We start from the raw sequence: 27309 nt of genomic DNA, 5'->3' as shown, positions 1-27309 counted from the left end.
GGCTGGGGGGTGGGGGGCTGGGAAGGTAGAGGGCTGGGGGGTGGGGGGCTGGGAAGGTAGAGGGCTGGGGGGTGGGGGGCTGGGAAGGTAGAGGGCTGGGGGGCTGGGAAGGTAGAGGGCTGGGGGGTGGGGGGCTGGGAAGGTAGAGGGCTGGGGGGTGGGGGGCTGGGAAGGTAGAGGGCTGGGGGGTGGGGGGCTGGGAAGGTAGAGGGCTGGGGGGTGGGGGGCTGGGAAGGTAGAGGGCTGGGGGGTGGGGGGCTGGGAAGGTAGAGGGCGTAGAGGGCTGGGGGGTGTTGTAGAGAAAAGGAGATGGAGAAGTTAGAGGGGGAAGGAGGAAGGGTGTTCCTTTGCATGGCAGCTTGATTTATGAACACCTTTGAAGTGAGCTCATTCCAGCCACACAACCAGCTCTGCGTGGCGGAGTAGGGGCGTTCTCTGGCGGTACCAGAGAGGGAAACAAACGACCCCAGGGTCAACCCCCCCGCGCACAGCACCGCGCACTCATGCACTTCCTGGTTCCAGGACCATTCATCAGCATGCATGTTAAAACGAGCCAGACAGACTCCCAAAAGACACTGGACTCCCCCCCCCTCTCTCTCTCTCTCCCCCCTCTCTGGCTCTGTCTCTCTTTCTCTCCCCCTCTCTCTGTATTGCTCTGTCTCTCTTTCCCCCTCTCTCTTTCTTTCTATTTGGGTGTGCTCAAGCCTTCGGCGAGAGCACAACCTTTGTTCTCTACCATATTTATTTATTTATTATTATTATTTATTTTCGCCCCCCTAAGGATCAGTCAATATTTGGACTACATACACAATGGCGGTGTCAAAAGGTTCGTCTTGGTAGCGATTGCGTTGGTTGTATTTTTATTTACGTTCCGTTGCATGGTTTTGTGGCTATCTCGTTGTTATGATCAGTGACCTATGCACTTTGTAAAGCTCTCTCTTGGAAGTCGCTTTGGATAAAAGCGTCTGCTAAATGAATAAATGTAAATGTAATGTAAAAAACGGACCCCTGTGCAACCGACGCAAGCAAGCACACCCTACAATTTCCCCAGAAATTGTACCCTCTCTAGTTCTCTGTATAAGGTCTCATGGCTCCGTGGGGGAGAGAGACACTGCTGCACGAGCTAGGGAGGACTCCTTCCTCTTAATGTTTGTGTGTGTGTGTGTGTGTGTGTGTGTGTGTGTGTGTGTGTGATAAAGGGAGGGGCAGGTAGAGGCAGAGGCAGGTAAAGGTAGGTGCAGGTAGGTGCAGGTAGGTGCAGGTAGGGGCAGGTAGAGGCAGGGGCATGTAGAGGCAGGGGCATGTAGAGGCAGGGGCATGTAGAGGCAGGGGCATGTAGAGGCAGGGGCAGGTAGAGGCAGGGGCAGAACCCTTCTAAAGCTTTTGATGTTTAGCCATCCCAGTCGCCTCCTTTTTGGCAGGTGGAGGTATCGTGGGTGGAGATAGAGGGCAGGTGGAGGTGTCGTGGGTGGAGATAGAGGGCAGGTGGAGGTGTGATGTGGGTGGAGATAGAGGGCAGGTGGAGGTGTCGTGGGTGGAGATAGAGGGCAGGTGGAGGTGTCGTGGGTGGGGTAGAGGGCAGGTGGAGGTGTGTTGTGGGTGGAGATAGAGGGCAGGTGGAGGTGTGATGTGGGTGGAGATAGAGGGCAGGTGGAGGTGTCGTGGGTGGAGATAGAGGGCAGGTGGAGGTGTGATGTGGGTGGAGATAGAGGGCAGGTGGAGGTGTTGTGGGTGGAGATAGAGGGCAGGTGGAGGTGTCGTGGGTGGGGTAGAGGGCAGGTGGAGGTGTTGTGGGTGGGGTAGAGGGCAGGTGGAGGTGTCGTGGGTGGAGATAGAGGGCAGGTGGAGGTGTCGTGGGTGGGGTAGAGGGCAGGTGGAGGTGTCGTGGGTGGAGATAGAGGGCAGGTGGAGGTGTCGTGGGAGGAGATAGAGAGCAGGTGGAGGTGTCGTGGGTGGAGATAGAGGGCAGGTGGAGGTGTCGTGGGTGGGGTAGAGGGCAGGTGGAGGTGTCGTGGGTGGGGTAGAGGGCAGGTGGAGGTGTCGTGGGTGGGGTAGAGGGCAGGTGGAGGTGTCGTGGGTGGAGATAGAGGGCAGGTGGAGGTGTGATGTGGGTGGAGATAGAGGGAAGGTGGAGGTGTGATGTGGGTGGAGATAGAGGGAAGGTGGAGGTGTGATGTGGGTGGAGATAGAGGGCAGGTGGAGGTGTGTCGTGGGTGGAGATAGAGGGCACGTGGAGGTGTTGTGGGTGGAGATAGAGGGCAGGTGGTGTTGTGGGTGGAGATAGAGGGCAGGTGGAGGTGTGTTGTGGGTGGAGATAGAGGGCAGGTGGAGGTGTGTTGTGTGTGGAGATAGAGGGCACGTGGAGGTGTTGTGGGTGGAGATAGAGGGCAGGTGGAGGTGTGTTGTGGGTGGAGATAGAGGGCAGGTGGAGGTGTCATGGGTGGAGATACAGGGCAGGTGGAGGTGTTGTGGGTGGAGATAGAGGGCACGTGGAGGTGTTGTGGGTGGAGATAGAGGGCAGGTGGAGGTTTCGTGGGTGGAGAACGAAAGCAGCAGCAGTGTTCAGGTATCAGCAGTGTTCAGGTAGCAGCAGTGTTCAGGAGCAGCAGTGTTCAGGTAGCAGCAGTGTGCAGGAGCAGCAGTGTGCAGGAGCAGCAGTGTGCAGGAGCAGCAGTGTTCAGGTAGCAGCAGTGTTCAGGTAGCAGCAGTGTTCAGGTAGCAGCAGTGTGCAGGAGCAGCAGTGTTCAGGTAGCAGCAGTGTTCAGGTAGCAGCAGTGTTCAGGTAGCAGCAGTGTTCAGGTAGCAGCAGTGTTCAGGTAGCAGCAGTGTTCAGGAGCAGCAGTGTTCAGGTAGCAGCAGTGTTCAGGTAGCAGCAGTGTTCAGGTATCAGCAGTGTGCAGGAGCAGCAGTGTGCAGGAGCAGCAGTGTTCAGGTAGCAGCAGTGTGCAGGAGCAGCAGTGTTCAGGTAGCAGCAGTGTTCAGGTAGCAGCAGTGTTCAGGTAGCAGCAGTGTGCAGGAGCAGCAGTGTTCAGGTAGCAGCAGTGTGCAGGAGCAGCAGTGTTCAGGTAGCAGCAGTGTTCAGGTAGCAGCAGTGTTCAGGTAGCAGCAGTGTTCAGGTAGCAGCAGTGTTCAGGTAGCAGCAGTGTTCAGGAGCAGCAGTGTTCAGGTAGCAGCAGTGTTCAGGTAGCAGCAGTGTTCAGGTATCAGCAGTGTGCAGGAGCAGCAGTGTGCAGGAGCAGCAGTGTTCAGGTAGCAGCAGTGTGCAGGAGCAGCAGTGTTCAGGTAGCAGCAGTGTTCAGGTAGCAGCAGTGTTCAGGTAGCAGCAGTGTGCAGGAGCAGCAGTGTTCAGGTAGCAGCAGTGTGCAGGAGCAGCAGTGTTCAGGTAGCAGCAGTGTTCAGGTAGCAGCAGTGTTCAGGTAGCAGCAGTGTTCAGGTAGCAGCAGTGTGCAGGAGCAGCAGTGTTCAGGTAGCAGCAGTGTGCAGGAGCAGCAGTGTTCAGGTAGCAGCAGTGTTCAGGTAGCAGAAGTGTGCAGGAGCAGCAGTGTTCAGGTAGCAGCAGTGTTCAGGTAGCAGCAGTGTGCAGGAGCAGCAGTGTTCAGGTAGCAGCAGTGTGCCGGAGCAGCAGTGTTCAGGTAGCAGCAGTGTTCAGGTAGCAGCAGTGTTCAGGTATCAGCAGTGTGCAGGAGCAGCAGTGTGCAGGAGCAGCAGTGTTCAGGTAGCAGCAGTGTGCCGGAGCAGCAGTGTTCAGGTAGCAGCAGTGTGCAGGTAGCAGCAGTGTTCAGGTAGCAGCAGTGTGCAGGTAGCAGCAGTGTTCAGGTAGCAGCAGTGTGCAGGTTGTGGGAGCTGTGACTGCTCTGGCAGGAGTTAAGCCCTGCAGGGTTTGGGTTGCTCCTGCACGCCTCAGCTGACACACCAGATGTTCAGCTGGAGCGTATGCAGGGTTTCTCTCCTTAGCTATGGGCCTGAGCTGGAGTCTCGTCTTACTGCACTGATGTAAACTAACTAGCCGGTGAAGCCACCTCCCTGAAATGAGTTTTTGCAGGTCGGGATGTCTGAGTGTGACAAACCCAAGACAGCTCCTTCATGGTGGCTGAGATGCAGTGTGACATGGAGAGTGCAGTGTGACATGGAGAGTGCAGTGTGACATGGAGAGTGCAGTGTGACATGGAGAGTGCAGTGTGACATGGAGAGTGCAGAGTGACATGGAGAGTGCAGAGTGACATGGAGAGTGCAGAGTGACATGGAGAGTGCAGTGTGACATGGAGAGTGCAGAGTGACATGGAGAGTGCAGAGTGACATGGAGAGTGCAGTGTGACATGGAGAGTGCAGTGTGACATGGAGAGTGCAGTGTGACATGGAGAGTGCAGAGTGACATGGAGAGTGCAGTGTGACATGGAGAGTGCAGAGTGACATGGAGAGTGCAGTGTGACATGGAGAGTGCAGTGTGACATGGAGAGTGCAGTGTGACATGGAGAGTGCAGTGTGACATGGAGAGTGCAGAGTGACATGGAGAGTGCAGAGTGACATGGAGAGTGCAGAGTGACATGGAGAGTGCAGAGTGACATGGAGAGTGCAGTGTGACATGGAGAGTGCAGTGTGACATGGAGAGTGCAGTGTGACATGGAGAGTGCAGTGTGACATGGAGAGTGCAGAGTGACATGGAGAGTGCAGTGTGACATGGAGAGTGCAGAGTGACATGGAGAGTGCAGAGTGACATGGAGAGTGCAGAGTGACATGGAGAGTGCAGTGTGACATGGAGAGTGCAGTGTGACATGGAGAGTGCAGTGTGACATGGAGAGTGCAGAGTGACATGGAGAGTGCAGTGTGACATGGAGAGTGCAGAGTGACATGGATAGTGCAGAGTGACATGGAGAGTGCAGTGTGACATGGAGAGTGCAGTGTGACATGGAGAGTGCAGAGTGACATGGAGAGTGCAGAGTGACATGGAGAGTGCAGTGTGACATGGAGAGTTGTGGTGTCAGATGAAGCATCATTGCAGCTCTGTGTGTGTGCGCGCGTGTGTGTGTGCGTGTGTGTTTGTGTGCGTGTCTGTGTGTGTGTTTCCTTTACCGTTATCCACACACACTGACTCCCTCAAGAGTCCTCAATGTCCTTTCTCCCCCCATCTGAATGATGACTTCAGAGTGTCTCCCAGCTCAGCCAGCCCATAATTATCTTTAAGAGTTGTGTTTAGCTCCCGACCAGTGACATTCTCAGACATTATTCTCAATCACTATAAAACTTCCATTGAAAGTGAAGTCAACTCTAAACTAGTTTTGTGTCTATCCTCCCCAGAATAAACAACTGACACGTCTTCCACATTTGTTTTCACAGAACGCATTTTTGCTGAACTGGTCTCTCCTTTCCTCTCCTCTCCTTTCCTCTCCTCTCCTTTCCTCACCTCTCCTGCGGTTCCTGGTTGTGCTGGTCATAGTTCAGCTAGAGTTACACAGCAACACAGAAGCTCTTATCAGAAGCAGCTGAATCACCGGCCACACCTGAGTGCTCATTACGAAGCAGCGAGGCGTCCAGATGACACAGGGTGGGGGTGCGCTCCTCTGCAGGTGCTGATTAGTGACGTCTGTCTGGAGGACTGTGTGTTTACAGGACAGCCTTGTCATCAGCTCCCTGGCCAGCAGTGCTTAGAGGCTCAGGGACAATGACAGGCTGGGGTTAGGTGTGACAGTGTGTGAGTGTGTTGGTGTGTGTGTGTGTTAGAGAGTGTGTGTGTGTGTGTGTGTTTGCGAGTGTGTGGGTGTGTGTTAGCGTGTGTGTGTTAGAGAGTGCGTGTGGGTGTGTGTTGGAGAGTGTGTGTGTGTGTTAGCGTGTGTTTGTTAGAGAGTGTGTGTGTGTTAGCGTGTGTGTTAGTGAGTGTGTGTGTGTGTCTTAGCGTGTGTGTGTTAGCGTTTGTGTGTTAGAGAGTACGTGTGTGTGTGTTAGCGTGTGTGTGTTAGAGAGTGCGTGTGTGTGTGTTAGCGTGTGTGTTAGAGAGTGCGTGTGTGTGTGTTAGCGTGTGTGTGTTAGAGAGTGCGTGTGTGTGTACAAGGTTTTTCTCCTACCACGCTGCAAAGAATGTCAGCCTTCTTCTGTTTACCAACAGCAACCAATCAGCTGCTGTTCACCCCATTGGAACGTAAACTGTGGCTCAGATTTCTCAACGTGACCCCATGAAACGGCGGTGATCTGGGTGACCACATCTCCTCTCTTCACCATAATCTCCCCCTATCTCTCTCTCTCTCTCTTCATTGTTGATGTGTTGGCCATCTTGGTAACCTCTAGACTCAATGGTGCTAGTGTGTTGACTGCCTGAGCGAAAGCCAGCTAGCAGCTGTCAGGGTCTGCTAGCAGGCTGGCCTGCTCAGTGTGCTCAGTGTGTTCAGTAATCAGTGCTGTGTGCTCAGTGTGCTCAGTGCTGTGTGCTCAGTGCTGTGTGTTCAGTGCTGTGTGCTCAGTGTGCTCAGTGCTGTGTGCTCAGTGATGTGTATTCAGTGCTGTGTGCTCAGTGTGCTCAGTGCTGTGTGCTCAGTGATGTGTGTTCAGTGCTGTGTGCTCAGTGCTGTGTGCTCAGTGTGCTCAGTGCTGTGTGCTGTGTGCTCAGTGCTGTGTGCTCAGTGCTGTGTGCTCAGTGATGTGTGTTCAGTGATGTGTGTTCAGTGTTGTGTGCTCAGTGCTGTGTGTTCAGTGCTGTGTGCTCAGTGCTGTGTGTTCAGTGCTGTGTGCTCAGTGCTGTGTGTTCAGTGATGTGTGCTCAGTGATGTGTGCTCAGTGATGTGTGCTCAGTGCTGTGTGCTCAGTGTGCTCAGTGCTATGTGTTCAGTGCTGTGTGCTCAGTGCTGTGTGTCCAGTGCTGTGTTCAGTGATGTGTGCACAGTGCTGTGTGCTCAGTGCTGTGTGCTCAGTGCTGTGTGCTCAGTGATGTGTGCTCAGTGCTGTGTGGTCAGTGCTGTGTGTTCAGTGCTGTGTGTTCAGTGCTGTGTGTTCAGTGATGTGTGCTCAGTGCTGTGTGTTCAGTGATGTGTGCTCAGTGATGTGTGCTCAGTGATGTGTGCTCAGTGCTGTGTGTTCAGTGCTGTGCGCTCAGTGCTGTCTCCCCCTCTCTCTATCTCTCTCTCCCTTCCCAAACACTAACGGGCCTTCTCATTGGGCGCTGGCCAGAAAAAGGTATGTCACAGTGGGGGGTGCCTCCGGTCCATGTGAGGCGGGGAGCTCTGCTGTCTGTTTCTTATCAAACGTCAGAAGGAGTTAAAGGAACCAGGAGGTTTCTTAGAATCCTCTCAGTGTGATGTGTGTGCTGCAGTCTGGGGTTCTCTACATCAGACCATCACACTGAGATCCTCTTCAGGCTGAGGAACCTCCCTGAGAAGAGAGAGAGCACGTATTAAGAGAGAGAGAGGGAGATAGGAAGACAGAGAGGGAGAGATAGCAGAGAGGGAGAGAGAGATAGCAGAGAGGGAGAGAGAGAAAGCACAGGGAGGGAGAGCAGAGAGAGGGAGAGAGAGAGAGGGGGAGGGAAGGAGTGAGGGGATCATATCAGAGGAGCCCTACTCAGAGACAGGAAGTTGTAAACACTGCTCCAGGGTCGTTGTCCTTGAGAGGATGAAGGGCCCTCTTCTCTCTCTGGGAGGAGGGGAAGGGGTGGGAATGGTTGGGGGTGGGGTTTGTGGTTGGGGGAGGATGGGTGGTTGGGGGAGGGGTGGATGGGGGAGGAGGGGTGGTTTGGGGAGGGGTGGATGGGTGCTGTGTGGATGCCAGGGTCCTGGGTCACACACTGACGTCAGTTAGCTGCCCATGGGAGACGGGGGTCAGGGCCTGGGGGGAGGAGGAACGGGATAGAGGTGGGTGAATACCCTCCTTCCTCCCTCTCCAACCTCACCCACCATCCTCACCCTACCTCACCTGCCCACCTCACCCTCCCTCTTCACCCTGCCTCCTCACCTGCCCTCCTCCCCCTCCTTCCTCACCCGCCCTCCTCCCCCTCCCTCCTCACCCACCCTCCTCCCCCTCCCTCCTCACCCACCCTCCTCCCCCTCCCTCCTCACCCACCCTCCTTCCTCACCCGCCCTCCCCCTCCCTGACCTGCTCCAGCTCATGTTCTCTGACAGCCGTAGAACAGATCGTGTCCTCTCTGTGTGTGTTTACCTAGCGGCTGTGGCACATTCCCTCATGTGAACTTCCCTTGCAGCCATCGCAAGCAGCCTGCTGCCTAATGTTAACTGATTGCCGTCCGGATGGTCAGAGCTACAACTCTCTTCTCCAGAGACCATAAAGCCACCCTGCAGTTCAGAGAGCGGCCAAGAGCCGGCCAGAGCTGGTCCTCAGCCCGGCACATCTCCAGGACCCTACGTGAGGCCTTCCAGGTCCCAGAACAAGCCCTCCTCCTTCAGTGTGTTTGGACGTACTGTACATCACTGCTGCCTGGCTGTGGGGCTAACATCACTGCTGCCTGGCTGTGGGGCTAACATCACTGCTGCCTGGCTGTGGGGCTAACATCACTGCTGCCTGGCTGTGGGGCTAACATCACTGCTGCCTGGCTGCGGGGCTAACATCACTGCTGCCTGGCTGCGGGGCTAACATCACTGCTGCCTGGCTGCGGGGCTAACATCACTGCTGCCTGGCTGTGGGCCTAACATCACTGCTGGCTGGCTGTGGGGCTAACATCACTGCTGCCTGGCTGTGGGGCTAACATCACTGCTGCCTAGCTGTGGGGCTAACATCACTGCTGCCTAGCTGTGGGGCTAACATCACTGCTGCCTGGCTGCGGGGCTAACATCACTGCTGCCTGGCTGTGGGGCTAACATCACTGCTGCCTAGCTGTGGGGCTAACATCACTGCTGCCTAGCTGTGGGGCTAACATCACTGCTGCCTGGCTGTGGGGCTAACATCACTGCTGCCTAGCTGTGGGGCTAACATCACTGCTGCCTGGCTGTGGGGCTAACAGCAGTGAATCAGCCCTGAGTGCTGTTTCATCAGCAGCTTAAACTGTCTGTCTGTCTGACTGGGAGAGGCCTGTCTGAATGGGAGAGGCCTGTCTGTCTGTCTGAATGGGAGAGGCCTGTATGACACAGAGGAACTGGGAGAAGCCTGTAGACAGATGGTGTACAGGTGGCGTGTACAGGTGGTGTATAGGTGGTGTGTACAGGTGGTGTGTACAGGTGGTGTACAGGTGGGGTGTACAGGTGGGGTGTACAGGTGGGGTGTACAGGTGGGGTGTACAGGTGGTGTGTACAGGTGGTGTGTACAGGTGGTACACAGGTGGTGTGTACAGGTGGTGTGTACAGGTGGTGCACAGGTGGTGCACAGGTGGTGTTAAGGTGGTGTAAAAGTAGTGTACAGGTTCTGTCTACAGGGTTGGTAGGTTGTTATTAGAGGTTGGACAGACCACTAACCCCCATTAGGGAGTGGCAAAAGGATCAGAATGATGATGAATGATTACTGTTACAGACAGTAATACACTTGAAACTAGGGAGGAGCTCTTATCAATCTCTCTCTGTGTCTCACTTCATCCAACAGCTATAAAAGTTAACAGCCGTTTTAAAGTGTCACACCTGTTCTCAAGACTGATTCTTTCTTGTTCCCCTCCCAGCCTTCCCCCTGCCTCCCCCAGTCTCCCTCTTACCTACAGTCCTGACTCATTGGGTGTGCTTTGCCTTCTGCAAGGCCACAACCTGTTCTCTCACATATATTTTTTATTATTTTCCCACCCCTAAAAAAACTTGAATATTTGCACTACATAGACAACGTCGGTGTCAAAATGTTCGTCTTGGTCCCGATTGAGTTGCTTGTATTCGCGCGAACGTTCCGTAGCATGGTTTAAGATGAAATTACGTTTTTGTGGCAAAAAGTGCCTTTTGTCAACAAAGGGTAGTCAGTGCTAGCCTACGTCATAACGTCAGCACACGTTAGCAACGACGCATGGATACAGTGTGCATAGATGTGCTGTTGTACAGCGAGTATCGTATCGTGCCGTGGTGTACTAGCAGCACATGTAGGTTACATTTAAGCAAATCAAGACTTGCATGTACAGTAAGTAATGTCACATTAAATAATGTATTTAAACTCAAGCTTGTGTGGTGCGTCGCTGTCTTCAATGCCACAGCCTAAACTTGACGTCAAAAGAAACGTTTTTCATTTCCGGCGCAGTCAAACAATCCCCTTAAGTTTGGCTAGCAACAGCAGCTAGGCTAGCTTGCTCATAGCACAATTTACTGAGGTCAGCTTCTCCACCGTGCAGGGCGCTAGTCTAAGATCAAATGGTCGTATTTGGCATTGTTACTGACAATGATCGCTTCCAGCAAACTTGTTTTGAATTAGCCATTTCCGCCTAAATAAATGTCAAGCTCATTTACGTTTTTTGGGGGTATATTTTCAGTTAGCAGATGGTACTGTTTCAATCGCGATTACACCTAGCTAATAGTAATACTGCCGGTGAGAACGTTGTTACTTACAAAAATCTTGTTTCAAGGGGGTTCAGCTTGTTTCAAAGGTGGTTCTTAAAGGTGACATGACATGAAAACTTCACTTTAGGAGGTTATTTAACATTAATATGAGTTCCCCTAGCCTGCCTTTGGTCCCCCAGTGGCTAGAATTTTCGATCGGTGTAAACCAATCCCTGGGTGTTCTTCTCCGCCTTTCAGAAAATGAAAGCTCAATGGGCTCTATGCACGTAAGTAGAACGTTCACGACAATGCCAAATAACTTTGAAACAATGGCGCGGATTTATACCAGATGTCTGACGGAGCTGCCAAAACTGACAATTAATGACGTCCATCGCCTGACTAAATCATCAAAGGCACCCAGTAGCAAACTGGAGAAGGGGTTTAAAATGTACGCCTCCTCCTACATTCATGAATACGAAGGTGAGTCTGTCATTCTTGTATTTTTGTATCGTCACGGTTAACTAGCTAGCGTTAGCTAGTTGTAGGCTAATGTAAACATTGCGTTACCTCAGCGATAGTATCGTTAGTATCTGTGAGGTGAATATTTTTTCAGCTAAGTTAAGAATTTATGATTTAACATGTTTAAGTATATAATTCGATATAGCCTATACATGATTGTAACGTTACTTGAAGTACTCTGCTGTAATCTGTGTGTGTGTAATTCATAGTGTCAAATAAAGACAGGGCGACAGGAGAGGTAGCTGTGCGGGCTTCGTGCTTCAGGTCGATGAGGAAGCACGAAAAACCTCATACAGTGAAAGTAGGGTGCCATTGGTAGTATATTGGTTCGAGTTCAACTGTTCTGAGACGTTCAATCTCAGCTGTTCGTAGAGGTTTAAGTTAGGGTGACCAGATAACAAATATCCGACGAGGCAAAATCCCGGACGATTTTGGAATCAATTTTTTAGGTCTCAAAAAGAGCACATGTCCGGGTAAAAGAGGACGTCTGGTCACCCTATTTAAGTTCAAGATTTGTACATTTAAGGTAAATAGGAGTGTATGTCTTCAGGGTACTTGTTGTGACCACAAGTCTCTATTTGAACACACCATTTAAGGAGGGTGCTCCATCTCATGCCAACAGTTTGTTTGTAAGCCAAATATATTCATATGTACTGACTGAAAATGATCTATCAACAGATTGTTCTCCGAGATACAGTGCCTGTCATCTTGGTGATGTGCAGGTGCTCATGTGTGGCTGGTACTGCCATGTGCAACCACACAGTTGCTCTGCTGTTCCAGACAGCCCACTTCTCCCAGCTCAGTGTGCCAGTGGTTCCACCGGTTCACAGCTGTACAGAAGAGGAGCAACAATGGCACAAACCACGGACAGCTGTAAATTTCATAATCTCAGATTTTACAATGCAGATGAAGGTGAAACATTATACAATGAAGACCTGTCATTAACACCTAATGTGTTGCTTATTTCTCAGGGTATAAAACCAGGACCAGTTGGCAAGATGGTGGTTACAAAGCCTGTGCAAGGCCGGATGTGTAAAGGCGGCTTACGGTAAATGTTCAGGATTCAAAATTGCTTAATTACATCACATTTACCCGTAAAACAGTGTAAAAAATATGTTGTGGCTGCCTCACATTTGCCTCACATGTTATATACATTTGAATGCTATGTTTTCTTCAAAGGAGTACTCTGATGAGAGGGATGGTTGGCCCACTTCCTGACCTGTCTGTGCTGCATGTGACAGAGGCATACAGTGGACTAGATCTACAAGATAGGCCAATGGTGACAACAATGGGTATGAGTGCGAACAAAACACTAGCAGAGTCAGAGTTTGGACCGGTGCAGAGAGGAAGTGTTTTATCCTATCAACAGCCCAAACTCCTCTCTAAAAACATTGTGTGGCATCCGAATGCTCCACCCTCTCCCAATCTTCCCCTGGAGGCGCACAAACTTTCACCAACAGAGTGTGTGTGGGTGCACAGAGGAGGACAGAGTGTGTGTGGGTGCACAGAGGAGGACAGAGTGTGTGTGGGTATGCACAGAGGAGGACAGAGTGTGTGTGGGTATGCACAGAGGAGGACAGAGTGTGTGTGGGTATGCACAGAGGAGGACAGAGTGTGTGTGTGGGTATGCACAGAGGATGACAGAGTGTGTGTGGGTATGCACAGAGGAGGACAGAGTGTGTGTGGGTATGCACAGAGGAGGACAGAGTGTGTGTGGGTATGCACAGAGGAGGACAGAGTGTGTGTGGGTATGCACAGAGGAGGACAGAGTGTGTGTGGGTATGCACAGAGGAGGACAGAGTGTGTGTGGGTATGCACAGAGGAGGACAGAGTGTGTGTGGGTATGCACAGAGGAGGACAGAGAGTGTGTGTGGGTATGCACAGAGGAGGACAGAGTGTGTGTGGGTATGCACAGAGGAGGACAGAGAGTGTGTGTGGGTATGCACAGAGGAGGACAGAGTGTGTGTGGGTGCACAGAGGAGGACAGAGTGTGTGTGGGTATGCACAGAGGAGGACAGAGTGTGTGTGGGTATGCACAGAGGAGGACAGAGTGTGTGTGGGTATGCACAGAGGAGGACAGAGTGTGTGTGGGTATGCACAGAGGAGGACAGAGTGTGTGTGGGTATGCACAGAGGAGGACAGAGTGTGTGTGGGTATGCACAGAGGAGGACAGAGAGTGTGTGTGGGTATGCACAGAGGAGGACAGAGTGTGTGTGGGTATGCACAGAGGAGGACAGAGTGTGTGTGGGTATGCACAGAGGAGGACAGAGTGTGTGTGGGTATGCACAGAGGAGGACAGAGTGTGTGTGGGTATGCACAGAGGAGGACAGAGTGTGTGTGGGTGCACAGAGGAGGAGCAGTTGCATCAAAGCCTGACTGTGTCCATGGAGATGGCCCACACGTGATCAGAGCTCTACTCAGGAATGGCACATGCTACGACAGCAAAGAATAACGTCATCAAGGTTTAGGGAGGTGTGTCATGTGCGCGGCCACAGTACCTCAGAATCTCTTGCCGAGAGAATGATTCGTGGCACCAGGCAGACTGCAGACATGAAGAGGGGATCGGACATGGAAGTCGAGGCAGCTAAACAGTATGCAAACAGCACAAATGTCAATTACTCACCTTGTGGACCAGTCATCCATCCACAGGTTCCATGGCTAGGTACTTCACCAGATGGGCTTGTTTACAATCCCACTGCAACCCCATCATTCGGTTTAGTGGAAATTAAATGTCCAAATGTAAAAAGTTACGTGGAGTGTAAGTATTTGTTGATGTCAAATGGAAGTTTCAAGCTAAGGAAAAGCCATGTGTACTTTTGGCAAGTGCAAGGACAGCTTCTTATAACAGGACTTGCTTGGTGTGATTTTTTTGTTTGGGCTGAAGATGATTTCTTTGTACAGCGATTACATGTAGATGAAGAAGTTCAAGAGGTAATCAGACAAAAGTGTGATACATTTTACTTTGGTGTTTATATGCAAAAGTACCTCTCAATGAGACGTATTGTGTAAGATTGATGTTTAATTTACAATATGAAATCAACAAGCCATCAATTAACAACTGTTAAAAATAAATACATATATTTACAAAAGGCTCTGTGTGATAATATTAGTAACAAGAAATTGGTTAACAAATGGTAACAAGAGATCTTCCAGGACAGAACATTTCAGTTGGGACCCTTCTTATTTAGCCCATGCCCTGACAAGGGGTTTGTTTTGGTAGTTCACAAGCAAACAAGCAACAGTATACATTTCATTGATGCTCCCAGCAATTGACAGTGGTATGACTGAGTCAAATAACTTGTTCTCCTTCACTCTCCTTATTACTCTTTCAACGTGCACTCTGAGACGTGCTATTTTTTGTGTCTGGAGGACGCATTCTGCCGGCATCTGGCTCCGTTTCTGCAGAAAAGGGGGGCAGTAGACCTTGCACTTGACCACATCTGATATCAGAAAGCCTTTGTCAACCATGACGCCCATGTCATCAGTAAGGAGATCAGCTGAGCCTGAACGTCTAAAAAGCTCTTTGTCGCTCACAGACCCCTCATAGAGTGAGGAAACAAAGGTCCCTGCACCATGAGGGGCCATCCCAATCAGTCCCTTCATGGTGCAGTGAGATTTATACGACGAGTACATCTCACTCTGGAGGAGAGGAGAAGATGGTGTCTGGCATTTGAGCTCTGTGCAGTCCACAATTACTTGTGTATCCGGGAATTCTTTGAACTCTTCAGGGAGGTGAGCTTTTCCATCCTCTTTTTCCATCCAGATACACACCGAGCCCAGGAGTGTGTAGAGGTAGTTTGTCCATGAGGACAAGATGCGGCTTACGGTGGACTGGTGTATTGCGAATCTGTTGGCCAAGTCCCTCTCTTTAAGGCCAGCCGCTAGGTACATCAGGAAGAGGAACAGCTCGTCTATGGGTTGTAATGACTGTTGAGATAAAACAATATGTTTGTTAAGGCAATGTAGAATGTTACCAGGGTTAAAGAACTACACGCACCAACTAAACATGCAAATACAAAACGTGTGTGCAGGACGGACCACTGAGACTGGTTCATTTCTCCTCTCAGCAGCTCGGACCCTTGACGTTCGGATCTTTTTGTGCACCGATGGCTCAATCAGTCCCCAAAACATCATAAAAAGCCGGTAACTGGCAAATCTATGAGAAGAAAACACAGACAAAGCGTACAGACTTTACAGAGAATAGATACCAAACAGATTTACAGAGATTACCCTACATCCACATCTCCTTTTTCTCTAGCCTTCCTATAGCCTACTCTCACTTCTTGTCCTTCTCTTTGTCTTTTTCACTAACTCCATGTGTGCGTGTATGTTATCTCCCCACCATACTCGCTCTCATAGCCCTATCTACAAGCAACAACAAACATCACAGTCGTCAGCCAAGAAATGTTGCCATAACTACTAAAGAGGGGCTGCTTTGACTATAGCATAACATTTTTTGTAGGTTTAGTTTCAACTACAGTACTGCAACTAACTGCTGTCATAAAACATACCACTTACCTTGTGTAGAAACGAATGTCGTCGTCGGATCCCGCAAACCTCTGTAACCCGAAGGTGGCCTGAATTTTCAGTTCCTTCAACTCTCTGTGTAACAGCTCGATCTCTTTTTGGAGTTCCTCGTTTTTAACCGCTGCCATGTCCAGGCCTGCAGGTTCAGGGACAGAGCAGTAGTCGTGGTCTGCGACAACAGCGCACTCCATGGGTTCTGGAGACGGCACAGTGGGCTCCAGCTGCGGCTGTCTTTCCACCCGGTCCCACACACTGGGTCTCGATGGGGGGTCTTCAAAGTTGTTCCATTTAAATAATAATGGAACAGCTCCTTTCGTGAGCCGTCTCTTCCCACCTTCTGACTTTGCCTCTGATAGATCATGAGGCGTAAAGTGCAGGCTGCATACCTTACTGTGTGAAGTCACTTGATAACGTTCGCGACAAACTTTAACCAGCCACAGTCTCCTCAGAGATTCATCGCTTGGAAATGAATGAAAACTAAAAGTGCCGTTGTATGTTGACGACGCAGTACACTCCGGCACACAGCAGTGCTCATGGTACTGCTTTATTTGTTTCTGGTATACACTTTTATTTTTAATGATGGCTGCTACGACGCTATCTCGCTATCAACAAACAGTAACTAGGAAGTAAACCGGAACACTCTGAACCGTATTATTTGGCTTTTCGAAAGACGGACGTGACGTAACAGTCTAGCGTGCATAGAGCCCATTGCTCTCTTTGAAAATCTCCTCTTTGTTACGTCACAAGGAGGAAAGTTACCTCCCCCATATCTATGACCTCCCCTCTCTCTGCTTTCCCCTCCCAGAGAATCTGGACCGCCAATAAGAAACTGAGCTACGACCGAAGTGTTTTTATCCTAGAGAGACATCATGGCTTGCAAACGAACGAAGCATTACATTTGCTCAGTTTGGATGTACAAAGGAAAACAAAAATCTTTTTATAGTTCCTTCATCAAAGCCTCTGAAGACCCAGTATCTTAATTTTATTTTCTCTAGAAATGCGCCTACACAACTTCTGTTGTAGGCGCATTTGTTTTGTATGTCTGCGCCAAACACTTCAGCCACGACTGTTTCTTCAACTTGAGCTAATACAAAACTGCAAAATATCCGCCTTTCCCCTCATTGAAATGACTGAGTGTGTACCTCTGCAAACCAGGGTTATCAGATGAGAATGGGAAAATTTGAGGCATCTTACAGCAATGGGGCTACAGCCATTGCGATACATCCATTGTAAACAATGGATGTATCGCTCCTCATTAGCATTTAAAGCTACAGACACCAAAACAGCGCGTTCTGAGGAAAGCTCCTTGTGGGACTGCTAGTAGTGGCTGTAATTCTGCACCAAGGCTGAATTTCGGGAAAGAGACTTCTGATACAGTATTAGGGGACCACTAAGGCCTATATAAAAGCATCCAAAAAACAGCATGTCATGTCTCCTTTAATGAATGAATGCAATATGAGTGGGCTAAATGCTTGAAAATATCACTACTGTAGAAGGGAAAAACTTAAGGTGACGTTTTAGTCATATGAGTTAAGTTCATTCTACATTTACAGTACATGTAGTCATTTTAGCAGACGCCCGTATCCAGAGTGACTTACAGTAAGTACAGGGACATGCTACACTTCACTTTTTGTATTTTGAATTGTACATGAGCAGCAACAAATGTAGGCTATGCTTTTAAATCTATGCAATCTTCATAAAGTAGGCATTTTTATATAAAATATACAGAAATATCAGTTGTAAAAATAGCAGTTAATAAATGGACCCATCTGCAAGCAAGCACACCCTATTGTACCCCCTCTAGTTGATTTTGTCTTAACTCCTTGTATTTCAGGACTAGAAGTCACAATGACCTCCTTCCCCCATCCTGCAGTCCAAACTGACTGTTTGTACTTATCTCTCTCTCAGCTGAACTGACATTACCCCCCCCCCCCCCCACTCCTCTCTCTCAGGACTGGAGCAGGTCACCATGAGCGATCGCTTCGACTGTGGGAACTGCAAAGAGTCTCTTTACGGGCGCAAGTACATCCAGACAGACGATCAGCCCTACTGCATCCCCTGCTACGACTCGCTGTTCGCCAACACCTGTGACGAGTGCAAGGAGCTCATCGCGCACGACGCCAGGGTGAGGCTAACACAGAGGCAGCCATTTTGAAGCTGCCATTCTGAGGACAATTTCCCTCAGGATTAATAAAGTATCCTTCTATCTATTTATTTATCAAGAACAGGCAGTTGCTCTGTTAGCAATATGAACATTTCACTCATACAACTACACTTACTTACTACCTATATAAGCAGATTATTTGATTCAATATTCCTCACTCCTTCACCCTGTAAACTGATGCTAGTACTCAATATAAATTTAAATTGTTGTTACTATGTTATATAAATATTTGTAATATTTTATGCCCGTCTACTGCGTAGATGTTGCCTTCCAGGTCATAAGAATTTCACTGCTCTGATGACGCTAAGCTACTTTGACGTTAGCGGACCAATCACAGCCAAGGGGTATCCGTAAAATTACGGACTAGCGCACAGATAGTCAGGAAAATCAGGAGGTGCACGTAGATCTCTCCGAGGGGCTCGGAGAAGGCGTTCACCATCGGAGAGGGCGTTCCCTCTGGCCGTCTCCGTGAAAACGGAGTAGTATAATTCGGCCTTTAGTCTTGGCTGTGCTTCCTTAACACACAAACTGTATGTCTTTTAGAACCCCCTCACACAGACACAGCGTCTGCCCCTCACACAGACACAGCATCTGCCCCTCACACAGACACAGCATCTGCCCCTCACACAGACACAGCACCTGCTCCTCACACAGACACAGCATCTGCCCCTCACACAGACACAGCATCTGCCCCTCACACAGACACAGCATCTGCCCCTCACACAGACACAGCATCTGCCCCTCACACAGACCCAGCACCTGCCCCTCACACAGACACTGCATCTGCCCCTCACACAGACACAGCACCTGCTCCTCACACAGACACAGCACCTGCTCCTCACACAGACACAGCATCTGCCCCTCACACAGACACAGCATCTGCCCCTCACACAGACCCAGCACCTGCCCCTCACACAGACACTGCATCTGCCCCTCACACAGACACAGCACCTGCTCCTCACACAGACACAGCGTCTGCTCCTCACACAGACACAGCGTCTGCCCCTCACACAGACACAGCACCTGCTCCTCACACAGACAGTGTCTGCCCCTCACGCAGACACGGCGTCTGCCCCTCACACAGACACGGCGTCTGCCCCTCACACAGACACGGCATCTGCCCCTCACACAGGCACGGCATCTACCCCTCACACAGGCACAGCACCTGCCCCTCACACAGGCACAGCACCTGCTCCTCACACAGACACAGCATCTGCCCCTCACACAGGCACAGCACCTGCCCCTCACACAGGCACAGCACCTGCTCCTCACACAGACACAGCGTCTGCCCCTCACACAGGCACGGCATCTACCCCTCACACAGACACAGCATCTGCCCCTCACACAGACACAGCACCTGCTCCTCACACAGGCACAGCAGCTGCTCCTCACACAGACACAGCGTCTGCCCCTCACACAGGCACAGCACCTGCTCCTCACACAGACACAGCGTCTGCCCCTCACACAGGCACAGCACCTGCTCCTCACACAGGCACAGCACCTGCTCCTCACACAGACACAGCACCTGCCCCTCACACAGGCACGGCATCTACCCCTCACACAGACACAGCATCTTCCCCTCACACAGACACAGCGTCTGCCCCTCACACAGACACAGCGTCTGCCCCTCACACAGACACGGCGTCTGCCCCTCACACAGGCATGGCATCTACCCCTCACACAGACACAGCGTCTGCCCCTCACACAGACACAGCATCTGCCCCTTACACAGACACAGCATCTGCCCCTCACACAGACACAGCGTCTGCCCCTCACACAGACACAGCATCTGCCCCTTACACAGACACAGCACCTGCTCCTCACACAGACACAGCACCTGCCCCTCACACAGACACAGCGTCTGCCCCTCACACAGACACAGCGCCTGCCCCTCACACACACAAGCACGGCATCTGCCCTGGACAGGATGTGGTCATCCTCCTGCCTGCTGACTTGGTGTAAAACAGTCTTACACCGCACAGTCTTCCTCTCTATCTTACTCTGTCTGTTCTCTCTCTCTCCCTCCTCCCCCCTCCAGGAGCTGTTCTACGAGGACAGACACTACCATGAACACTGTTTCCGGTGTTTCCACTGTGAACGCTCGCTAGCAGACGAACCCTTCACCAGCCAGGAGGAGGCGCTGCTGTGCAACGACTGCTACTGCAACGAGTTTTCCTCCAAATGCGTGGCCTGCGACAAGACCGTCATGCCAGGTAACCACGGAGACCCCCCCCCCCCCCCCAGGCCTGTACTGGTGTGTTCCACAGGCCTCTACTCTAGACGCTGTACTGGTGTGTTCCACAGGCCTCTACTCTAGACTCTGTACTGGTGTGTTCCACAGGCCTCTACTCTAGACGCTGTACTGGTGTGTTCCACAGGTCTCTCTACTCTAGACGCTGTACTGGTGTGTTCCACAGGCCTCTAATCTAGACGCTGTACTGGTGTGTTCCACAGGCCTCTACTCTAGACGCTGTACTGGTGTGTTCCACAGGCCTCTCTACTCTAGACGCTGTACTGGTGTGTTCCACAGGCCTCTCTACTCTAGACGCTGTACTGGTGTGTTCCACAGGCCTCTCTACTCTAGACGCTGTACTGGTGTGTTCCACAGGCCTCTAATCTAGACGCTGTACTGGTGTGTTCCACAGGCCTCTACTCTAGACGCTGTACTGGTGTGTTCCACAGGCCTCTCTACTCTAGACGCTGTACTGGTGTGTTCCACAGGCCTCTCTACTCTAGACGCTGTACTGGTGTGTTCCACAGGCCTCTACTCTAGACGCTGTACTGGTGTGTTCCACAGGCCTCTACTCTAGACGCTGTACTGGTGTGTTCCACAGGCCTCTACTCTAGACGCTGTACTGGTGTGTTCCACAGGCCTCTACTCTAGACGCTGTACTGGTGTGTTCCACAGGCCTCTACTCTAGACGCTGTACTGGTGTGTTCCACAGGCCTCTCTACTCTAGACGCTGTACTGGTGTGTTCCACAGGCCTCTCTACTCTAGACGCTGTACTGGTGTGTTCCACAGGCCTCTCTACTCTAGACTCTGTACTGGTGTGTTCCACAGGCCTCTACTCTAGACGCTGTACTGGTGTGTTCCACAGGCCTCTACTCTAGACGCTGTACTGGTGTGTTCCACAGGCCTCTACTCTAGACTCTGTACTGGTGTGTTCCACAGGCCTCTACTCTAGACGCTGTACTGGTGTGTTCCACAGGCCTCTACTCTAGACGCTGTACTGGTGTGTTCTACAGGCCTCTACTCTAGACGCTGTACTGGTGTGTTCCACAGGCCTCTCTACTCTAGACGCTGTACTGGTGTGTTCCACAGGCCTCTACTCTAGACGCTGTACTGGTGTGTTCCACAGGCCTCTCTACTCTAGACTCTGTACTGGTGTGTTCCACAGGCCTCTAATCTAGACGCTGTACTGGTGTGTTCCACAGGCCTCTACTCTAGACGCTGTACTGGTGTGTTCCACAGGCCTCTCTACTCTAGACGCTGTACTGGTGTGTTCCACAGGCCTCTACTCTAGACGCTGTACTGGTGTGTTCCACAGGCCTCTACTCTAGACGCTGTACTGGTGTGTTCCACAGGCCTCTCTACTCTAGACGCTGTACTGGTGTGTTCCACAGGCCTCTACTCTAGACGCTGTACTGGTGTGTTCCACAGGCCTCTACTCTAGACGCTGTACTGGTGTGTTCCACAGGCCTCTACTCTAGACGCTGTACTGGTGTGTTCCACAGGCCTCTACTCTAGACGCTGTACTGGTGTGTTCCACAGGCCTCTCTACTCTAGACTCTGTACTGGTGTGTTCCACAGGCCTCTCTACTCTAGATGCTGTACTGGTGTGTTCCACAGGCCTCTACTCTACTCTACTGGTGTGTTCCACAGGCCTCTACTCTAGACGCTGTACTGGTGTGTTCCACAGGCCTCTACTCTAGACGCTGTACTGGTGTGTTCCACAGGCCTCTCTACTCTAGACGCTGTACTGGTGTGTTCCACAGGCCTTTACTCTAGACGCTGTACTGGTGTGTTCCACAGGCCTCTACTCTAGACGCTGTACTGGTGTGTTCCACAGGCCTCTACTCTAGACTCTGTACTGGTGTGTTCCACAGGCCTCTACTCTAGACGCTGTACTGGTGTGTTCCACAGGCCTCTCTACTCTAGACTCTGTACTGGTGTGTTCCACAGGCCTCTACTCTAGACGCTGTACTGGTGTGTTCCACAGGCCTCTACTCTAGACGCTGTACTGGTGTGTTCCACAGGCCTCTACTCTAGACGCTGTACTGGTGTGTTCCACAGGCCTCTACTCTAGACGCTGTACTGGTGTGTTCCACAGGCCTCTACTCTAGACGCTGTACTGGTGTGTTCCACAGGCCTCTACTCTAGACGCTGTACTGGTGTGTTCCACAGGCCTCTACTCTAGACGCTGTACTGGTGTGTTCCACAGGCCTCTACTCTAGACGCTGTACTGGTGTGTTCCACAGGCCTCTACTCTAGACGCTGTACTGGTGTGTTCCACAGGCCTCTACTCTAGACGCTGTACTGGTGTGTTCCACAGGCCTCTACTCTAGACGCTGTACTGGTGTGTTCCACAGGCCTCTACTCTAGACGCTGTACTGGTGTGTTCCACAGGCCTCTACTCTAGACGCTGTACTGGTGTGTTCCACAGGCCTCTACTCTAGACGCTGTACTGGTGTGTTCCACAGGCCTCTACTCTAGACGCTGTACTGGTGTGTTCCACAGGCCTCTACTCTAGACGCTGTACTGGTGTGTTCCACAGGCCTCTACTCTAGACGCTGTACTGGTGTGTTCCACAGGCCTCTACTCTAGACGCTGTACTGGTGTGTTCCACAGGCCTCTACTCTAGACGCTGTACTGGTGTGTTCCACAGGCCTCTACTCTAGACGCTGTACTGGTGTGTTCCACAGGCCTCTACTCTAGACGCTGTACTGGTGTGTTCCACAGGCCTCTCTACTCTAGACTCTGTACTGGTGTGTTCCACAGGCCTCTACTCTAGACGCTGTACTGGTGTGTTCCACAGGCCTCTCTACTCTAGACTCTGTACTGGTGTGTTCCACAGGCCTCTCTACTCTAGATGCTGTACTGGTGTGTTCCACAGGCCTCTACTCTAGACGCTGTACTGGTGTGTTCCACAGGCCTCTACTCTAGACGCTGTACTGGTGTGTTCCACAGGCCTCTACTCTAGACGCTGTACTGGTGTGTTCCACAGGCCTCTCTACTCTAGACGCTGTACTGGTGTGTTCCACAGGCCTTTACTCTAGACGCTGTACTGGTGTGTTCCACAGGCCTCTACTCTAGACGCTGTACTGGTGTGTTCCACAGGCCTCTACTCTAGACTCTGTACTGGTGTGTTCCACAGGCCTCTACTCTAGACGCTGTACTGGTGTGTTCCACAGGCCTCTACTCTAGACGCTGTACTGGTGTGTTCCACAGGCCTCTACTCTAGACGCTGTACTGGTGTGTTCCACAGGCCTCTACTCTAGACGCTGTACTGGTGTGTTCCACAGGCCTCTACTCTAGACGCTGTACTGGTGTGTTCCACAGGCCTCTACTCTAGACTCTGTACTGGTGTGTTCCACAGGCCTCTACTCTAGACACTGTACTGGTGTGTTCCACAGGCCTCTACTCTAGACGCTGTACTGGTGTGTTCCACAGGCCTCTACTCTAGACGCTGTACTGGTGTGTTCCACAGGCCTCTACTCTAGACACTGTACTGGTGTGTTCCACAGGCCTCCACTCTAGACACTGTACTGGTGTGTTCCACAGGCCTCTACTCTAGACGCTGTACTGGTGTGTTCCACAGGCCTCTACTCTAGACTCTGTACTGGTGTGTTCCACAGGCCTCTACTCTAGACGCTGTACTGGTGTGTTCCACAGGCCTCTACTCTAGACGCTGTAGTGGTGTGTTCCACAGGCCTGTACTCTAGACGCTGTACTGGTGTGTTCCACAGGCCTCTAATCTAGACTCTGTACTGGTGCGTTCCACAGGCCTCTACTCTAGACGCTGTACTGGTGTGTTCCACAGGCCTCTCTACTCTAGACGCTGTACTGGTGTGTTCCACAGGCCTCTACTCTAGACGCTGTAGTGGTGTGTTCCACAGGCCTCTACTCTAGACGCTGTACTGGTGTGTTCCACAGGCCTCTACTCTAGACGCTGTACTGGTGTGTTCCACAGGCCTTTACTCTAGACGCTGTACTGGTGTGTTCCACAGGCCTCTACTCTAGACGCTGTACTGGTGTGTTCCACAGGCCTCTACTCTAGACGCTGTACTGGTGTGTTCCACAGGCCTTTACTCTAGACGCTGTACTGGTGTGTTCCACAGGCCTCTCTACTCTAGACGCTGTACTGGTGTGTTCCACAGGCCTCTCTACTCTAGATGCTGTACTGGTGTGTTCCACAGGCCTCTACTCTAGACGCTGTACTGGTGTGTTCCACAGGCCTCTCTACTCTAGACGCTGTACTGGTGCGTTCCACAGGCCTCTCTACTCTAGACGCTGTACTGGTGTGTTCCACAGGCCTCTACTCTAGACGCTGTACTGGTGTGTTCCACAGACCTCTACTCTAGACGCTGTACTGGTGTGTTCCACAGGCCTCTCTACTCTAGACGCTGTACTGGTGTGTTCCACAGGCCTCTACTCTAGACGCTGTACTGGTGTGTTCCACAGGCCTCTACTCTAGACGCTGTACTGGTGTGTTCCACAGGCCTCTACTCTAGACGCTGTACTGGTGTGTTCCACAGGCCTCTACTCTAGACGCTGTACTGGTGTGTTCCACAGGCCTCTACTCTAGACGCTAGACGCTGTACTGGTGTGTTCCACAGGCCTCTACTCTAGACGCTGTACTGGTGTGTTCCACAGACCTCTACTCTAGACGCTGTACTGGTGTGTTCCACAGGCCTCTCTACTCTAGACGCTGTACTGGTGTGTTCCACAGGCCTCTACTCTAGACGCTGTACTGGTGTGTTCCACAGGCCTCTACTCTAGACGCTGTACTGGTGTGTTCCACAGGCCTTTACTCTAGACACTGTACTGGTGTGTTCCACAGGCCTCTACTCTAGACGCTGTACTGGTGTGTTCCACAGGCCTCTACTCTAGACTCTGTACTGGTGTGTTCCACAGGCCTCTACTCTAGACGCTGTACTGGTGTGTTCCACAGGCCTCTACTCTAGACGCTGTAGTGGTGTGTTCCACAGGCCTGTACTCTAGACGCTGTACTGGTGTGTTCCACAGGCCTCTAATCTAGACTCTGTACTGGTGCGTTCCACAGGCCTCTACTCTAGACGCTGTACTGGTGTGTTCCACAGGCCTCTCTACTCTAGACGCTGTACTGGTGTGTTCCACAGGCCTCTACTCTAGACGCTGTAGTGGTGTGTTCCACAGGCCTCTACTCTAGACGCTGTACTGGTGTGTTCCACAGGCCTCTACTCTAGACGCTGTACTGGTGTGTTCCACAGGCCTCTACTCTAGACTCTGTACTGGTGTGTTCCACAGGCCTCTACTCTAGACGCTGTACTGGTGTGTTCCACAGGCCTCTACTCTAGACGCTGTAGTGGTGTGTTCCACAGGCCTGTACTCTAGACGCTGTACTGGTGTGTTCCACAGGCCTCTAATCTAGACTCTGTACTGGTGCGTTCCACAGGCCTCTACTCTAGACGCTGTACTGGTGTGTTCCACAGGCCTCTCTACTCTAGACGCTGTACTGGTGTGTTCCACAGGCCTCTACTCTAGACGCTGTACTGGTGTGTTCCACAGGCCTCTACTCTAGACTCTGTACTGGTGTGTTCCACAGGCCTCTACTCTAGACGCTGTACTGGTGTGTTCCACAGGCCTCTACTCTAGACGCTGTAGTGGTGTGTTCCACAGGCCTGTACTCTAGACGCTGTACTGGTGTGTTCCACAGGCCTCTAATCTAGACTCTGTACTGGTGCGTTCCACAGGCCTCTACTCTAGACGCTGTACTGGTGTGTTCCACAGGCCTCTCTACTCTAGACGCTGTACTGGTGTGTTCCACAGGCCTCTACTCTAGACGCTGTAGTGGTGTGTTCCACAGGCCTCTACTCTAGACGCTGTACTGGTGTGTTCCACAGGCCTCTACTCTAGACGCTGTACTGGTGTGTTCCACAGGCCTCTCTACTCTAGACGCTGTACTGGTGTGTTCCACAGGCCTCTACTCTAGACGCTGTAGTGGTGTGTTCCACAGGCCTCTACTCTAGACGCTGTACTGGTGTGTTCCACAGGCCTCTACTCTAGACGCTGTACTGGTGTGTTCCACAGGCCTTTACTCTAGACGCTGTACTGGTGTGTTCCACAGACCTCTACTCTAGACGCTGTACTGGTGTGTTCCACAGGCCTCTACTCTAGACGCTGTACTGGTGTGTTCCACAGGCCTTTACTCTAGACGCTGTACTGGTGTGTTCCACAGGCCTCTCTACTCTAGACGCTGTACTGGTGTGTTCCACAGGCCTCTCTACTCTAGATGCTGTACTGGTGTGTTCCACAGGCCTCTACTCTAGACGCTGTACTGGTGTGTTCCACAGGCCTCTCTACTCTAGACGCTGTACTGGTGCGTTCCACAGGCCTCTCTACTCTAGACGCTGTACTGGTGTGTTCCACAGGCCTCTACTCTAGACGCTGTACTGGTGTGTTCCACAGACCTCTACTCTAGACGCTGTACTGGTGTGTTCCACAGGCCTCTCTACTCTAGACGCTGTACTGGTGTGTTCCACAGGCCTCTACTCTAGACGCTGTACTGGTGTGTTCCACAGGCCTCTACTCTAGACGCTGTACTGGTGTGTTCCACAGGCCTTTACTCTAGACGCTGTACTGGTGTGTTCCACAGGCCTCTACTCTAGACGCTGTACTGGTGTGTTCCACAGGCCTCTACTCTAGACGCTGTACTGGTGTGTTCCACAGGCCTTTACTCTAGACGCTGTACTGGTGTGTTCCACAGGCCTCTACTCTAGACGCTGTACTGGTGTGTTCCACAGGCCTCTACTCTAGACTCTGTACTGGTGTGTTCCACAGGCCTCTACTCTAGACGCTGTACTGGTGTGTTCCACAGGCCTCTACTCTAGACGCTGTACTGGTGTGTTCCACAGGCCTCTCTACTCTAGACGCTGTACTGGTGTGTTCCACAGGCCTCTCTACTCTAGACGCTGTACTGGTGTGTTCCACAGGCCTCTACTCTAGACGCTGTACTGGTGTGTTCCACAGGCCTCTACTCTAGACGCTGTACTGGTGTGTTCCACAGGCCTCTACTCTAGACGCTGTACTGGTGTGTTCCACAGGCCTCTACTCTAGACTCTGTACTGGTGTGTTCCACAGGCCTCTACTCTAGACGCTGTACTGGTGTGTTCCACAGGCCTCTCTACTCTAGACGCTGTACTGGTGTGTTCCACAGGCCTCTCTACTCTTGACGCTGTACTGGTGTGTTCCACAGGCCTCTACTCTAGACGCTGTACTGGTGTGTTCCACAGGCCTCTACTCTAGACACTGTACTGGTGTGTTCCACAGGCCTCTACTCTAGACGCTGTACTGGTGTGTTCCACAGGCCTCTACTCTAGACGCTGTACTGGTGTGTTCCACAGGCCTCTACTCTAGACGCTGTACTGGTGTGTTCCACAGGCCTCTACTCTAGACGCTGTACTGGTGTGTTCCACAGGCCTCTACTCTAGACGCTGTACTGGTGTGTTCCACAGGCCTCTAC

General features: G+C 51.7%; 1 protein-coding gene and 1 long non-coding RNA gene across 4 annotated transcripts in view; both read left to right on the top strand.

The window, feature by feature from the left end:
* fhl3a (four and a half LIM domains 3a) overlaps positions 1-27309 on the top strand; it is a 60041-nt gene that overhangs the window by 12571 nt on the left and 20161 nt on the right. For both annotated transcript variants that reach the window (XM_062466418.1, XM_062466417.1), the window contains exons 2-3: positions 17375-17547; positions 19625-19799. In XM_062466418.1, coding sequence (XP_062322402.1) covers positions 17375-17547; positions 19625-19799 — 348 coding nt within the window. The remainder of the gene's footprint in view (positions 1-17374; positions 17548-19624; positions 19800-27309) is intronic.
* On the top strand, positions 10785-12334 carry LOC134023945 (uncharacterized). 2 transcript variants are annotated; one of them, XR_009930821.1, is made up of 4 exons: positions 10785-11196; positions 11574-11768; positions 11867-11943; positions 12075-12334. It is a non-coding gene; the product is annotated as an uncharacterized LOC134023945 (long non-coding RNA). The 2 variants fall into 2 exon arrangements; XR_009930820.1 differs by having other exon boundaries at positions 10785-11768.

The sequence above is a fragment of the Osmerus eperlanus genome, chromosome 7, assembly GCF_963692335.1.
Source record: "Osmerus eperlanus chromosome 7, fOsmEpe2.1, whole genome shotgun sequence".
Taxonomy (NCBI): domain Eukaryota; kingdom Metazoa; phylum Chordata; class Actinopteri; order Osmeriformes; family Osmeridae; genus Osmerus; species Osmerus eperlanus.
This window is presented reverse-complemented; position numbering and strand designations above follow the sequence as displayed.